At 46.3% G+C, this 16986-nt stretch overlaps 1 protein-coding gene across 1 annotated transcript in view; it reads right to left on the bottom strand.

Moving 5' to 3' along the window:
• Positions 1-4849, bottom strand: part of WNT3 (Wnt family member 3) — a 51780-nt gene extending 46931 nt beyond the window's left edge. The window contains exon 1 of the mRNA XM_074162990.1: positions 4770-4849. Coding sequence (XP_074019091.1) covers positions 4770-4849 — 80 coding nt within the window. The remainder of the gene's footprint in view (positions 1-4769) is intronic.
• Positions 4850-16986: the final 12137 nt, after the last annotated feature.

The following is a 16986-nucleotide window of genomic DNA, read 5'->3' as shown; positions in this document are numbered from 1 at the left end:
CAGAACTGGCTGCGTTTTTAGCTGTAGAAAAATTATACATGGGGTCTTGTTTCTTCCTTTGCAGTGCTACAGCAGCTGGATTTGCATCAGGAAACCCACTCCCATAGTCTGGTGCTGCTCTGCAATTCTATTATTTTTGAATAAAGTTTTAAGGGCCACATGCCTGTAACAAAACACAGACTACAGGATATAGATATTTTGAACCTTCAGAGAATGAAAAAAACAAGAGCGCCAAGAGAAAGAAGTCTCCCATTCATTCCAGCAGGCTGAGACACTGAAAGCTGAACATGAAGAGTTACCTGTCGCCTCAAACTGCATCTACATGCAAATGGTTTTCATATACAGGTTTTTCCTAACGAGGAAGCTACTGTGAGACCGGTGAGAACATGTTTTTACATTTCTATCTGCCTCTTCCTAAGGGCTCACTGGGATGCTCAGCCAGCTGCCAAAGCCTCCAGCCTCCTGCTATTTCTGAGGGATAGAAATAAAATTTCATAACATATGATGGTCAAAGCCACTCTTCCAGTTGCCCAGTTGTCTGCTTAGAGGCCAACAAATGCTGGATGGGTAGATGCACTTGGTGAGAGTCACATTTATGGGCAGTGACCTATTAATACTATGCATTGAGGAACGATGAGAGGAATGGGGCTGAATTTTTAACTCCCTGCTTACGTCAATGACTCCAAATCTGGCTCCTTTCTCCAGGCCACACGCCAGAGGTCTCCAAGACTCCTTGGTGAATGATGGTCATGGAAGAGGAGAGTATGTGGTGTTTCTTCACAGTTCATGGGTGGAATTGTCTCCCTGGTTGCCTTCATGAGTCCCTGCACATGTATTAGCATCCTGGGACCACATTCTAGCTGTTTCCTGGGCCACAATATCTCTGTTGGCCTGCACTGACACAGCTCTGACCATGGGCTAGATTTTAATCTAAATTCTCTCAGGACATTACCAGAAAGCTCTGGGCTGATCCATCAGCCTGTCTATACCTGCATTGACCAGTCTTTCATACCTTCACACCCCCCACCCCCAGTGGCTGAGATGTTCTGTTATCCACACTGCCATAAGGCTATCTGCGATTAAAAAAGTGACTGCAGGTGTGATTGATGTCACCACCATCCCTTCTTGCTGGCACCTGAAAAGGCTGTTGGTATGACCCATGACTGCTGCCTGCGGGGTTGCGGTGCCTGCCTCAGCCCTGCCGCCTACTTTGGTTCCATCCATGCCATCCCTGAAAGTCCTGGGTCCCCATGGCCTCAACGCATCTCTCAGTCTCTTCCTTGTCTGCCTTTCTATTAGCAGCAACAACCCAGACAGCATAAGTGTTGGACACACATCTGAGGAAGCTTTTGTTGGCTTCAGCTCCTCTTGTCAACACTCTCACAGGCAGCATTTAGATGACCTTTTCCCATCTGTGCCCCATTTGTTCCTTTTCACTGCTATAATAGGACGGGACCATGTGAAGCAGGGCTGGACCTATAGCAAAATACTACCCCCGCTCGCTGAAGGTTACATCTACAGTCTGTGCTACCCCTCCACCTTGCTCAGGCGTTGCCCTGTTGGTCGTGGACAGGAGGATGTCAGGGAGGTGCTAGCAATCAAACAGGCTGGACTGCAACCCCTGCTCTTGGCTTTGCAGCCCAGGGGCTCCACTGTCCCGCTGCCACCAGTGAGCCTGGGCACTGCAGATGTGTATTTGCACTGCAAAGTCTTTCCCTTTGCGTGCTGTCCGTCCGGACTGCTCCCTGCGCCGAGGGCTGATGGCTTGAGCCTCGCTGCCTCGCATACAACGTCTCACCACCGAGGCCAAGGGCAGGACCCACCCTCCGACATGATGGGGAGCAACCTGGAGGGGTGCTGTTGAGTTGGGCTCTCTCTAGAAAATATAACCAGGTGACCAACATCCTTCCCTGGCCCTCAATAAAAATACCACTCAGCGCAAACCCTCAGCAGCTTCATCTTTTCGCTTTTATCCCTTCCACCACACTGTCATCGGTGTCGTGTGTGCTGGCATTGTCTGACTGCACTGTGGAGCAGACGGATTATTCCAGCCACCCCAAAACACATTTACAAGGTGCCAAGACCCTGCTCTCGTTGCACTCCTCCTTCTTGTGCACGTTCAGACACTTCCTCCTTGCTACAGGAATAAATGTTTTTCCCATTTATGCCCAAAGCAGCAATGATCTGTTTTGATTTTGCTGCCGAAATATTCCCTACCCAGTAGAAAAATACCCAGAAAGGTTGCACCAGTAGGACCGGGCACTGTCTTCAGCAGTCTTGGGGTCCTGCAAGATGAACAGTCCTCCTGAAAGTCTCGGGTTTAGCTGAAGATAAGGACGCCCTGATGATCTCCAGTCCAGCCTGGCCTGGACGGGCGCAGGAGCCCAGTGCAAGTGACTGGGATGATGCCGTGCCCCATTTTTGTTTCCACACCCCTGTTTTGGGGTGTGTTGAACCCTGCAAGTGGGACTTATTCCCCAAAGCCTGCCGTATGCCTGCCTAAAGATCAGAGCATCAGGAAGACAGCTGGAAAAGCATGCTTTTTTGGAGATTACATATCACATCATGCTAGAGTACACCATATATCAGATCTCAGCTCCACAGAGCAGATATTCAAAGCCTTCAGTGGGACTGAAGGAGATATTTAATTTTGTGTGCTATGGGAAACATTGTCTCTGCCCGAGCAGTTGGGGAGCCCTGGCCTAGATATTTCTGCCCTTCTGCTCCTTCAGCCTTCACGAGGCCTCTAAAACCCTGTGCCGTTTTTGATAGCCCCCTCAGTCCTACGTGGGTCACCTCATCACATACTTCAGCACAGCGGAGACTCTTTGGCACATCAGTGTTGCCAGAATCTCCAAAAAATATTGCAAGATATGGATTTATTGAATGAAATTTTGCAGGGAGCTTGTTCAGCTCCCTCCTTTCCCATGGATGCTGCTTGCCATGCCCCTGGTATTCCTGTCTTACTCTATATTGTTCATTTTGGGTGAACTTGTAGGGATTTTGGGGAAGACAAGGACATGGGGCAGGCACCTGTCTGCAGCCTCTTCTCCTGAAAGCAGGGAGAGACATTTTGCTCACAGGGACATTTTTGTTTCACAGGGAAAAAAAACCCAGACCTTTTCTTCAAGAAGATTTCGGTTCCTCGCTCTGAGAGTCGGAACCCTCCTCGATTCGGGTGTTAAATACCAATTTGTATCAAAGCCCGAGGCAGGTCAGGAGCTGGTGAGACCCCAGGAGAGCTGATGTCACGGCAAGGTACCGCTGCCCCACACAGATTCTCGCCTTTAGATCCAGCCACGCAATTCTGACCTGTTCTAAACCCACCGCACACCCCTGTTCAGACACATTGGCCCCGAGATGAAGGAGAAAAGGGATGTAAGGAATCAAAGCGATGCTGTCTCTATTTCAGGAGGCTCCCCTGCCCCAGGCTTCGGTCCTGAAGTTCGGCAGCCACGCTCAGGGCGAGGAAATAATTTAATTCTTCAGGAAAACATGCTGTGATTTAGCCATTTCATGAACCTGCGTAGCTTTTAAATGCTTCCTGAGCATGGACTTCTCATTGTATTCTCGGTCTTTCTCTACTGGAACTGCACATTTTCATTCTCAAAGTCCACGGTAATAAGTGGATTATTAAAAAAAAAATTAGGCTTTTCCCTTCTAATTTCTAAATATTCCCAGACATGGCAGTCCATTTTCAAGTTCACTCCCACCTACTTCTTTCCATCTCCATGTTGGTACCGAAAAGATCTAATTCAGTAATAAAAAAAAGGAGACTTTTCTGGAAAGGTGAAAATAACCCAAGAATCTCAGTAGCACCAAATTCCAACATCTCCCTCTTTCCCCTACAGATCATTGGGCTCACAGCCCCTACCTGGCACATACAGAAACTTAACAAGATATATTCCAATGAGAAATCCTACACGATAAAGAGATAAATTAACTGAAAAATTCTGTTATGCAACTCGCTGTCTGCTGTGTTTAAATGACCTGAAATGTTTTATTGTTTTTTTTTTTTCCTAAAGTGCTCCCAATTACATTTTGTTAATATAGTTATTTATATACTATTATATTTATTTTTAAAATAACTCACTCAGGTTTCTTAACAGCCACATTATAAGATATAACCAAATCTTTTAAAAATTATTTTTATTGTTGGTGCAAGGAAACAAGTGACATTTCCATGATTAAAAAGCACAAAATCCGTCTTTGAGGAATTTTACTAATGAATATTTTCTCAGGTGCCATTTGCGTTCTCAGCTTATTTGCCGGACTAAATTCACATGACAGAATACAACAAAAGAAGAGAAAGAAGTCCAAAAACTGCAGCAGCTAAAAGAAAATAAAATTAAATATTTTTTTAAAGGATTGATCACAGTTTAATGGAAAGGAAGAAAATGCCTGCTACACAGTCACGCCACAGACAAAATTCCTATTGCACAAGAAAATAAAACCGTATCCTTTTACATCTAAAACAAATGCCTATTGCTACAGTGACGAAAATGGAGAAATTAAGAGTGGTGGGGAAGACTCCATTTGCGCAAAGGGAAACCTAGACATTGCCCTTTAAAAATAATCCCCAAACTTTTGATTAATTACTGGTCAAATCGGAAGAAATTATGCTAGAATCAAACATGCAGTTGTGCCCAGCTCAGCAGGGCGAAGGGTGAAAAGGAAGGAACATGCATACACACAAATCCCATAGCTAATAATTAATTAATTCATTAATCAATCATAGAAAGAGGGAAGGAGGGGGGAGGGAATCTTACCACCAAATTGGGTAACCGGCTAAGACCTTTGTGCCATTGAAGAGAAAAGATAAAATTAGTCCAAGCAGGTGGTAATCCATTAGTCCAGGCTGGTGCAAGGGGAAAATCTCAGTGAAGTTTTCAGAAAAACATTAAGTGCGAAAAATGAAGAATCCCCCTCTGTCCAGAAAAAAAAAAAAAAAAAAAAAAAAAAGAGTTAAACAAAGTCCCTTGTAGTGCGGATGACTTTCTGGCTTGTCAGAAACACACCTCTCCAAGCCTTTTCCCTGTAGATCATCCAAAAGCGTCTATTAAAAAGTGCAGGGCTTGGGGATGTCAGCAGGCAGCCAATCAGACCGCATGGCCCAAGGTAAGGGATGAGTCTCAGCTCAGGGCTGTCAATCACGCTCTCCTCCCCCTCCACCCCACAACTTTGTTCCTAGCCCTCGCTTCCACAGACAAACCCTCTTTGCAAGAGACTTTACTGGGGCAGTCAGATTTTTTGGCGTTTGGGTTTGGGTTTTTTTTTCCCAATTTTTAAATTTTTTTAAATTTTTTTTTTTTTTTTTTTTTAATTTCACATAGAAACCCAGGAGGTGCAGACCCTGATTCTGGCTTGGCATGCCAAGGCGTTGCAAGGTAAGGATGAAGGGTGACTGCGATTGTGCTTAATCTCATCGTGGGGGTGAGATAGATGACTTATTCTTTAGGTGGAGAGGGAGGTGAACATTAACCCTTGCAGGACACAGGGCTCATGGGAGCACCAAGGAGGCAGAATAACCCTCTGAGAGCATTGATGTGAGCCACGTGGGCAAAACTCATTAGGAACTTAAAACGAAATTGGGTTTTTCAAAGTGTGTGGGTGGGATGGATGGAGGGGGGAAGCACTGGGAACCTGGTTTTCTATTGAGAAAAGCAAGCCATGTCATGGCGAGAGCGGAGCAGGCAGATGGAAAGATGTCCCATTAATGGATTTCTCGTGAAGTGCATCTCTGGATGCCAAAAGATGAAAATATTATCAGAAACCCACATACTTTATAAAAAAAAGAATCACAAGTGTTATCACTTCTGTATAGAGGTTGCATGTTGCAAATAGACCCAACAAAGATATTCCTTGAAAATCCTTGTTATTGCACGGAGAGGCTATTTTTACAGGAACTATGGAGTCAGAGTAGATTTAGGGGATGACTCAACAGAATGGGACAAAGAAAGGGGAGAAGCCGAAAAAGGTGCTTTTGCCTATAAAGCACACTCAACAATCCCAGCTCTGCTGCCCGCAGTGGAGCTGCCCGGTTTATAACCACCTGGAGATGGGGTACTTTAGGAGCAGCCAGCAAATCAATTTATTGCAGAGCAACGGGGGTTGCTCTGGGGTCCAAGGTCCTATCTGGGGCAGCCCAACATATCGCATGGGTTTGAAAGTTACAGACCTTCTCCTGATGTTAAGGCTCTGGATAAAAATGCATTCTTTGTTGATATCTAATTACTGGGATGCACCTGCCCCATTCCTCTGTCCTCCTTGATTCCTGGTTCTTATAAATCTTAGTGCATTTGGACACTGAGTTAGTGCAGAGCTGTTCTCATAAGTGGTAACTGGTTTCCTGGCCATCATGCCTCCAAGAGAGGACATCCACCAGCTGGTTGCTCTGCACCTTACCTCTGCACCAGTCTCTGCATCTGCTGCAAGGAGTAGGAGGCGAAGCTTCCCCAGGTTTAGTCTTATGGGTTTTTCAGCTGCCTATGACCCATCATAGGTGTTAAACATGGCTTGTTTCTCTTGTGGGATTTCAAATCCCAAAAGTGTTTATTGGGGGTAGTCTACCCTGGCAAATCTCTTACCTGGCACCCAGCTGTTTTATTGAACGTAATCACTTGGGTTTAAGAAAATCATGATTTTCAAATGAGCGTTAGGAGACGTGGATTTAATCTGTTCCACTAAATCAAACACTACCTGGGAATCTTCCCCAGATCACAGAATCACAGAATCTTCATGGTTGGAAGGCACCTTTGAGATCATCGAGTCCATCCATACACACAAAACCCAACCAACAATCTCGGGCACTAGAGCATGCCCTGAAGTGCCATGTCTACACGTTTCTTAAATACCTCCAGGGATGGCGACTCCACCACCTCCCTGGGCAGGCTGTTCCAGTGCCTGACAGTAAAGTAATTCTTCCTAATATCTAATCTAAACCTCCCCTGCCCCAACTTCAGACCATTTCCTCTGGTCCTGTCGTTATTCCCTTGGGAGAAGAGGCCAACACCCACCTCTCTACAACCTCCTTTCAGGTAGTTGTAGAGGGCAACGAGGTCCCCCCTCAGCCTCCTCTTCTCCAAACCAAACATGCCCAGTTCCCTCAGCCTCTCCTCATATGACTTGTTCTCCAGACCCCTCACCAGCTTGGTGGCTCTCCTCTGGACATGCTCCAGCAGCTCAATGTCCTTCCTGTAGTGAGGGTTGCAGAACTGAACACAGCACTTGAGGTGAGGCCTCACCAGTGCCGAGTACAGAGGCACCATCACTGCCCTGCTCCTGCTGGCCACACTATTCCTGATACAAGCCAGGATGCTGTTGGCCTTCTTGGCCACCTGGGTACACTGCTGGCTCACGTTAAGCCAGATGTCTACCAACACCCCCAGATCCTTTTCTGCTGGGCAGCAGATCTTGAACTCTACTGTCCAAGTTTTTAGCTATGAATGATGGACCCTGGCATGAGCTTGAGCTGGCCAATTTGCTCAGGTCTGAAGAAATTTTAGTCACAATTTGGGGGTTAGTGTTGGGCAAGAACTATTCCAAATAGATCCCTAAGATGTTACCCACCTCTTTTGGAGGTTAAGTGAGTTTAGCAGGATAGATGAAGGCGGTCATGCATCCCTGTCTCTCTGGTTCCAGTGTCAGGGAATGGTTGCAGGCACTTTTAACTTACTGGTTAAAGTGGGCCACGGTGTATGTGAATTCTCACTAAAGAGCCTATAAGTCCGTCTAGCAAAAGCAGACCTTAAATTGCTGCACGGATTTGTACCTCTGTTGGTGGATGTCTTGGAGTTGCATAAACAGAACAAGAACTGAAAATACAGAGTGAAAGCATTTCCATCATTAAAATGTCAAACTGCTAAAGAGGCAGCAAAAAGAGAGACTGAAGTGAAATATCTAAGGTGATACTACAGGTGACTGACATCCCATGGAAAAGGACAAAAAATCCACAACAGTGCAGAAATCCCACTGGGGAAAGCTTTTGAAATCTGAATGGAGTAATTGGTTGGACCATATGTGGACACTCAGCCAGACAACAGGGAAAAAGGATTTCCTCATCATCAGGGTCTTGGTGTTTGGGGTGTTCCTGCCCATCAGACACAGGGGAGCATTACAAAGTGCTCTTTATCCATTGCTTGATGCTAGGATTTATAATTCAAGCCAATAAAAAGCTATAAAGTGCTGCTGCTGCCGACAACCAAGTGGGGGAAAGTAACCCAAGACCCAAACCCCAGAGACTTTACTTGCTGTTGTGCTTCAGGCAGAGATCCCAGTGTTGCCTCAGGAAGGGCTACACTACAAAAGCAGCCAAGATGCTAAAGTACACACCCCCATCCCAGTGACTGCCCAATGTCATATCGATGTGGCCGCAGACAGGTTTTGAAGGATGAACAGGGTGTTAGTAAAGGTTTCGTCCCAAGCAGACTGAAGTCAAGGGAAAGCTCTCTATAGACTTGGACAAAGATGTGATGAAGTTTCATGAGTTGCTTGTCCTCCCACACCTTTTAACTTCACCCATCCACTGTTCTCTTTGTCTGCTCTGGATATTATGGACTGTTTGTACCAGTATCATGAGGAATTCATGTTGTCCTACCTTTTGGGAAGAGACTGTGATTTGAGTGTTCCCACAGTTGCTTTGGCTTGGAGATCCCGGGAGATCCTGTGAGTAGAAGGTACTTGTCTCTAATCCTGTGACTCACAGTGACTTTGGCTCCAAGATTGTCCCACTGAAATGAGTAGTAAAATTAGTAGAAAAATGAGTAGAAAAACAATGGCAGGTTTCAGTTGTGTCTCTGGTTGTATCAGCCTACACCCCCAAAGCTTTAAAATGGCAGGCATGCCTCACCGAGGAGTGCGCCCTGTCTCACAGGGATGAAGACTACGTTGTCTGTGAAATGAACAGACTTACTTTCAGTCTTCTCTGCTGTAAAATGAAAATCTGATGCGTACATGCTAAAATTATCCTGGGGATATTTCGTGCTAGCCTGAACAAATATTTATAAGTTCTACAGCAAACATTAATTTTAAATGTAATTTCTAAGAGCAAATGACAGTTATCCGAAAAAGTGCAATTTCAAAATTTCACTCATAGATACCTCCTTGTGCTGCTGACTGACAGTTTTATTTACTGCGGGTCTTTTCAATCACGTTGGTCTGTCTAGTTTGGCAATATTGACTCTTATAGACCAGTTTCAGTATGCCCAGAAATGAAAAAAGTTGAGGAAGCTAGAGGTTTGGCTGCTCAAGAAAAGTCCTGTTGCCTTTACAATGTCAGTATAAAGCTCCTTCTGTATTGTGGTAACATTGTGGTACTGCAAACTCAACCACTGTAGGTGCCAAGGCATCCGGAGGGATCCTTTGGTTTGTTCTAACGACCCTCCAGTGAAGGAGGAATGCAATCACATTGGAAACGTGCCCCTCTTTCCCCTCGACACTAACTTTTGTCACTTTTCCTTCTTTTAGCTTTTCTTTCTTTCTCCATCAGAATCTACCAGCAGGAAGAAACCAAGTGGCTGGGGAAGGTGACAGGACCATGGAGTCTCCTGGATTTGTTCTCAGCGTGTCTTTGAACATACCAACCCGCTGATGAGTGTGAGACACCAGGAGCTCAAACCCTTCCTGGTGCCATTCAGCTGCCCTTGGTGGAATTCCCCCACAGTCAGTATGATGTGAAGAGGATGACTCAAACCACACAGTGAAGGGCAAGAGATGGATGACAGAGGGGGTTTAGACACCTGGTTGGGTGTATTGGGAAAGGCAGGGAACGTACAAGACCATGGTGCAGGGCTAAACAATGGCATCGGAGTGCTCAGTTTGCAGATCGACTCATGTTCAGTGGTGGAGGGTGGCTTAGCTGGGCGCTGGACATTGAATTGCACATTCGGGCACTTCTGAGCATGGCCAGAAACAGTAATTGAGAATCTGGGTCCCTTGGGACCATGGTCCTTTAGGGGGCTTCCAGTCTCAGAAGCAGCTGAATTTGTTGAAGACCTAAATTTTGGTCTTAGTATCTAAATAGAAATTAGTTCTTTGATAGCTATGGCCATCAGCAAATCATTATTAAAAAGTATGTAAAGGGCTGAAGAAATCCTCTCCCAGAGTATGAAGGACACATCTGGGTCCCTTCCATCTTAGAAGACTCAAATCCTGTGTTTCTGAGGGTTGTGTTTGCTGCTAACTTACAACTGGTAACTTTAACATTTCTCTCTAAACTTACCCTTTTCTCAGTTTTCATGGTAAAATCTCCCCTCTTCTGGATTCTTATGGTCCCTCTGGCTCTAACAATGTCCTCCTCTGCTGCTCCTGGTTCTTCATATCTCAGTTCGTGTTAGCAGAGCACACCAAGGCAGTCATTTACCTGGAAACAGTAATCCTGTACTAACCCCTGAGCAGACTGATGTAAAGAAGGGCCTCTATGGATATTACATCATTTCTGATCTTCTTTGGACAGGAACATCTTGGTATATTTCCACGTATCTTCTCGATGTGCCCTGTCACTGATGACCTGGGAGGTACCCTCCAGCATGTTGACATTGCATGGGCTGACCCCTCACTCCCCTCACTCCTGTTCGGTGCCTCCTCTCCACGTCTACTCCAGCAAAACTTCAATGCCACCTCCAAGTAAGCTCATGGCTCACGTGGGGTTGAGGGAAATCTGCCTTCTGCCTTTGCCTGCCTGGTCTGCCTGGTGGAACGCTGCCTGAGGTTGACCTGTAAAGCTGTTAGGTGCCTGCAGGAGAGGCAGCCACAGGGAAAAAGGATCCACTGTTACAAGAAAACTGATCTTCACCTGTTCAGGTGAGCACCATGATGTTGTTTCTAATTAATATTTTTCTGAAAATATTAAAAAAAATTAAAAAAAGAGGCTGTCCAGAGACCTAGAGGAGTCTCCTTCTTTGGAGATGTTCAAAGCCCACCTGGATGTGTTCGTGTCCAACCTGCTCCGTGTGACCCTGCTTTGGCAGGGGGTTGAACGAGATGGTCTCTGAAGGTCCCTTCCCACCCGTGACATTCTGTGATTCTGTGATTTAGCTGAAGGTCTGGTGGCTGTTGAAAGGATGGTAATAGAAAGTTCTGAGTTTAGCAAAACACTTTAACACTCTTTTTAGTGTTTTAGGACTAACTTTATGGCTTCCCCCCCCTCCTGCAAATATCCTTACCTCACTCCAATTTTTTACAAACTTTTCTAAGCTCATGGTATAGAAATCCTGCACTTAGGATATTTTTTGTCTTCCAGTGATGGTAGAAACTTTTTGAACCAAACTTTTGCTGCAATATCCCTGAAGATCATGTGACTATGGGACTGGGACTTCTGGGTTTTTTTTTTCTCTTTTTTTTTTTGTTTGTTTAGAAGCAAAAGATTACATTTTTAAAACACTGGTGGTAGTTGTACCTGCTGTAGTACCTGTTGTCATATCCAAACTCAAAAAACTTGGGTTGTGGTCTCAACTTTGCCAATGACTCCTCATATGATTTTGATGGCTCAGGTTCCTTATCTGTCCCTGTATCTCTCGCTTTAAAAGTTGGGAAATAATTGGTTTTATGTGTATCCTATTTTTTCCTTCAGGAGGGAACTATCTTACCCTCTGTTTGTGCAGACCTGAGCTAGAACATTGTGACATCTATGAATCACAGCCTTAATAATAAAAATATTTTTCATTATTAACAGTAGCACTGTTACTGAGCATATGAGCAGAACTGGAATCCCAGTCCTTTGCATTTGAAGTGCAGACAGAATGATAAACGGTGCTCCCTGTGGTTTAGTTTTTCTTCCCCTTTTTACTCACATATATCTTGTTCTGTGGCCGGGGGATCATAGGAAGTATGTGAAGTGGAAATGCTGACTGCTGGTTCCTCCACCATTTCCAGTAAGACAGAAATCTCCCAAGGACACTTGGTCTCAGTGCCTGGGTACTGCTGAACTGGAGATGTTGCAGAATAAAAACATCTTTCTTTCACTGTCACTTTAACTTAAATTTCTTTAGCACCTCACAGTTCAAACTCTGGTTAGATTTTCAGATCTTTCCTCTATCTTGCCATGCAGATGTTCAGAAAAAGAATAATCACCTAATGAAACCCTAAGATGCATGTTTTTTTAGTGACTATGACAACTTGGAACAGAGACAGCTAGCGATGAAACCCATCTCGAACTTCAGTAAACACAAGGACACAAATACTACGTTTGACTGGCACAGCAATGGACTTGGAAAGAGGCAGTACTTGTGAAGCTTTAAGGTCTTCTCTGTTAACCTTCTATTCTTCTATCCAAGTCATCAAGTCATCCAGTCATCCCTACTCTCTTCTGAAGTAAAGGGGGATCCGAGTTTGGTAGAGAAGGACAATTGTCCCATCAGCCACCAGTTTTTAGTGGTAAAATTATTTCTAGACAACTTTTACGGTTCTGTTCAGTCTTCACCAAAGCCTCTTCAGGCAGAGTAACACCCAGTGGAAGAGGTCTCAGAAGGATTTCTCACACATTGTTGTGATTTTTTTCCTGAGTGTGAAGCAATAGCTCAGGAGAGGTATGTTTAGGATGGTTGAGTATGTGGAGAGCCCTGGTTGCCAACGTATGTATACATGGTCTATACGTAGGTATGTGTGAGCAAGCAGAGATGGTTGAGAGTGGTTATAGGTGCATAAGGCCTTGCTGATGGGGAAGCAGCCTCAAGCCAAGTCCCAGAGATTTCTGGGGAACTGGCCCATTATAAAAAGCAATGTAAGGCTGGTGCACGTTGTCTCTCTGAAACTGCGCAGTGAAGGGCAGCTTTATGCCTGGTGTGTTTGCGGACAACCTTGCTCTACAGGAGAGGCTGAGCTGCCTTTCACAACTGCAGTAAATCTGACTAATTGGATGAGCTGAGCATATGAAGAAACTAAGCCCCAGGTCCTGGGCTTGTTTGAAGACAGCTCTGTCTACCTTGACATCTGCAGGAATGCATCCTGGGGATGGGGGGAAGGGATGGAGAGCAAAGGGAATAGAGTCATTCCTCTCCCTTCCTTCCTTCCCCAGGACTCTAGCCTGGCAATATCCTGGAAGCTGGAGAATATATGGTAAAAAATGAGCCCAGATATGTTTTGCTGCAGGTTGTGGCTTTCCACGATGCTGTAGCTGGAAACCATGGGGGCCCCTGATGTAGGTAAGTGCTTGTGCTGTTGGAGCAAAAGGTGCTGCATGCATTTTACGTCAACGTTGCATATCTCCTGGGCTTGTTTGATCAGCCATGCTGTAGGGTAATGGTCAGCACTGCCATGGGAACACTGCCAGGACTGGAGATCTTCTCCTTACTGAGACTCAGCCACCTGCCCAGGCTGCAGTGCCCATCTATAAGGTCCCCATCGACTCACACTTCAGTCCTGAGCATGCCAGCAGGGAAGTGTCATAGTCCAGCAGAGCCAACACAACACAAGAGCAGGTATGAACAATATTTTTTGCTTATTTTATGTGACTCTAAGGAGCTGTATTCCCCCATGCTAATGCTACCGCCAAAGGTAGGGATTGATGACACAGATCTCAGTCTTTCTTGCATCTTGGGTTCTCACCCGCATTCACAGAACAGGTATCAGGTCAGTGCTGGATCTGGCATTGCTGGGCATGGCCAAGAATTTGACTGTTCAAGGGCACAGTGCTCTGCAGGTCCCTGAAAGCCCAAACACTTGATGCAAGAGGAGCTCTGCTCCAGCTTGGCCTGGTTCAGTGACGTGTGGGCACAGCAGAGCAGGGATGCCAGGTCTGGATTGTCCTGTGCCCCTTCTGAGACAGCTCAGTGTGAAAGAGCAGAGAATCACAATTTTTGCTTAATCACTATGAGGGCTGAACTGTAAGAAGATAAAATACCAGGGAGGAATGAAGTAGGGGGGACGGGACAAATGTCCCCAAGGGAAGCTGGGCTGGGCTTTGCTGAGCTGGGGCTGGGACTGGGGCTGAGTTTGGACTGGTCTTTTCTGGGCTGGGTCTGATCTTTGCTGGTCCAGGGGATGAGAAAAGGCAAGGGCAGCTGGCTGGAGGCAGGCAGGAGGTCTGGAGCAGTGCCTGCGGAGCAGCCTGGTAGGGATTCAATCCGGGAAGTTTTAATGACACAACAACAACAACAACAAAAGAGGAAAGGGGGGAAAGGAAGAAAAGGCTCCTGCAGGGCTGGTTGCCACGGAGACCCCAAGGAAGTTTGAACCAGTCCTGCTCTTTTCACAGCCGCCTTTGAGCCAAGGAGGGAATTATGGCTGGCGATAAAAGGAGACATGTGGCCCTTTGCTCACAGGGACCGGCCTCTGCAGTTACGAGGCTTCAGCTCATTTTCCCCCTTGTCCCCTCCTGCAATTATACATTCGGATCTCAGGAAAAAAAGAAGAAGAAAAAAAAATCTAGGACAAGTGGTGCACCCTTTGCCCTGGGGACCCATCCCTGCAAGACAGACCCCTACCTCTTCCAGCCCATTATTCCCCCCTCCAAAATGCACCACCCCCATTTCCTCTGTAGTTATGAAATTTTTTCGTGTTCAGAGCTGATGAACAGCTCGTGCCGTCTGCCGTCACACCAGCCCCTGCAACGAAACAGCCTCCATGAGGAAGGGGGGCTCAAGACCTTTTCCAGGGGAGCTGGAGACAGCTTTCTTGCTTGCCACAGCTCTCAGGTTTTCAGGAGGGATCTGGCTTACCAAATGCCAGAAATTAAAGTGAAAGGGATAAATTCAGCTCTGTGCTGCCTCCTCCAATTTCTTCAGTGACAGTTGCATAATGCAAGCCCCGAAAATGTGTTGCAGTGCTCAGGTTATGCTCTTCAGTCTTCCTCATCGTGGGGTTAGAGCTTGCACTTCCAGTCCATAATGTAACATGCTGCAAAACGTCCTGCTCAGGCCCATTTGATGTTTTACACAAGGGACAAAAAAGCAAAGGGAAAGTGGAGGTGCCAGCAAGAGAAATGAGTCTCCTGCAGGGACAGCACAGCGCTGGGAGCAAAGCTGGACCCAGCTGGGTTATCAGAGTTCAGTTGTCCTTTTTCATGTGTTGTCAGGGGTATTCAGGTCTTCTTGGCTCTTTGGTGCTGTGAGTGTCATGGTGAGTCATGAAAGAGCAGGTATGGCTCGGGACATGGGGTGGTGACCAACGCTGGGCTCCGCTCCCTCCAAACCCTTAGGAAGTTGCTCCAGAGCCCATGTGCCCCTCTTGTGCTGTGGTGTTGGATGCTGTGACATGAGTGAGGCAGAGGGACAGAGGGGAGAGGCCAAGCCAGGGTGGGTGACCTGCTTCTGGCTCCTACTCTGCATTAGTCTTCCGCTGCTGAGAGCAGAGCTACTCCTGGAGCCAAACACCAAGTGGGACTGGAGGGTCAAAGTGCCAGTGCCGGGGGCAGACTGATGGAGTTCATACGGTTGCGCAGCCCTCAGTTTATTTCCATCAGCTTCCCGTTTTTCTTTTTAAACCCAGAACTGTGTTTGAAGGGCCCTTATTATGTGGAGAGGCTGTGGGATATCCATCCTTGGAGGTTTTGGAGACTCAGGCAGACAAAACCATGGGAAACCTTCTGGCATTAGTCTTGCTTTCAGCAGGAGGTTGGATTAGAGACCTCCAGAGGTTCCTTCCCACCAGCACTTCTATGAGTTGATGATGATGCTGTATTGTTTCACAAGTTAATCAACTATTTAGTCCAGGTTTTGTGCATGATAATAACACAAAATGCTTAAATAGTCCAGGACACCTTCACAGGAGTCATCTGACCAATGGGTTACAAAGCAAAGATCCTGGTTGCCTGTTCTCCCAGGCCCCATACAGCAGGTAAGGTGTGTGGGTGGCCAGATAAACGCTGTGCATGGTGCAAGCAGACATATGTCCACTGGGAACTGTCCCGAAAGTGGGCACAGTCCTGGGATCACAGCAGGAATACAGACATGAACCCTGCCTGCTCGCCAGAAGCTGAGTGATGTCTGGGCAGACAACCCATTCCCAGCGGTGAACTTCTCTGCTCAGGAGGGACCTGCCTTTAATGAAGGGAAGTTAATATCATTAAATGAAGAGCAGCTGCAACAACTGAGAATTATTTGGACAGATGTTTGTAGAGATGTTTTTGCCTGCCTTTGCCAGGTTTTAGCGTTCTGGGTAGCTATGGCTCCCATTCCCACCTCTGCTCCCTGGACACAACCTGCAGCCTGTCCTCCTAACCCCCAGGTGGGCCTTATTTCTCAGCTCCTACCATGGTCCTGCTTTGCAGAGCAGCTGGTCATTTCCAGGCTTTGTGATTCATGCTTTTTCACTGTCTGAGGACACTCCTGCCTGTTGTCTTCAGACAAAAATAAAAGGAACTTGCATCCCTTGGAGTGTTTTCCTGTCATGTAGCTTGGCAAGTGTGTCACCTTTGGAGGTCTTCTTGCCAGGGGAAGCTGGAGCTTTCTGGAGCTAAAAAGCTAGTGAAGCCTCACTTTTGATCCATGTAAATCCACTTCCGTTCCATAATAAAGCAGAAAAGCCAGGTGGAGCATCTCCCAGCTGGTGCGGTCCTCTTTGTACCTGCCCCACAGTGTTCCTAGTCCAGAGAGGGTGGTGAAAGCTCCTCAGACCCTCCTTGGTGATGTCCTGGCTTTAATTTCTTCATCACAGTGTTGCCACAGCCACATATTCCTCTCCTGTTATTACCCCCTCAGCTATCCTGGTACCCTATTTGTGGGGCTAAGTGGTGAATCACAACTGGGGACTGAGCTGCTGTACAAATAACCTGTTTTGGAGGGATAATCTCTATTTACATCAGTGACACCTTCAAATATTGTTCCTTTTGTTTTGTTATCACATTTTTGGTGGAAAGCACATACAGGAATGAGTAGGGTTTCTGTGTGCTGGAGCAGGACCACTGTCTCTATGATCATGAGAGTGTATATCGTGTACCAGAACTCAGATGTGCAGCATATTGTGTCCTGCTCATACTTTTGCAACCAGTGGCTGATTCTCAGTTACTAGTGTTTCTCAAAGACCACCCATATTTTAAAGAAAGAGTGTCCT

Source organism: Numenius arquata, chromosome 23, assembly GCF_964106895.1.
Source record: "Numenius arquata chromosome 23, bNumArq3.hap1.1, whole genome shotgun sequence".
In the NCBI taxonomy this organism is placed as follows: domain Eukaryota; kingdom Metazoa; phylum Chordata; class Aves; order Charadriiformes; family Scolopacidae; genus Numenius; species Numenius arquata.
Note: the sequence above shows the minus strand (reverse complement) of the source record. Positions and strands in the feature narration are given on the sequence as shown.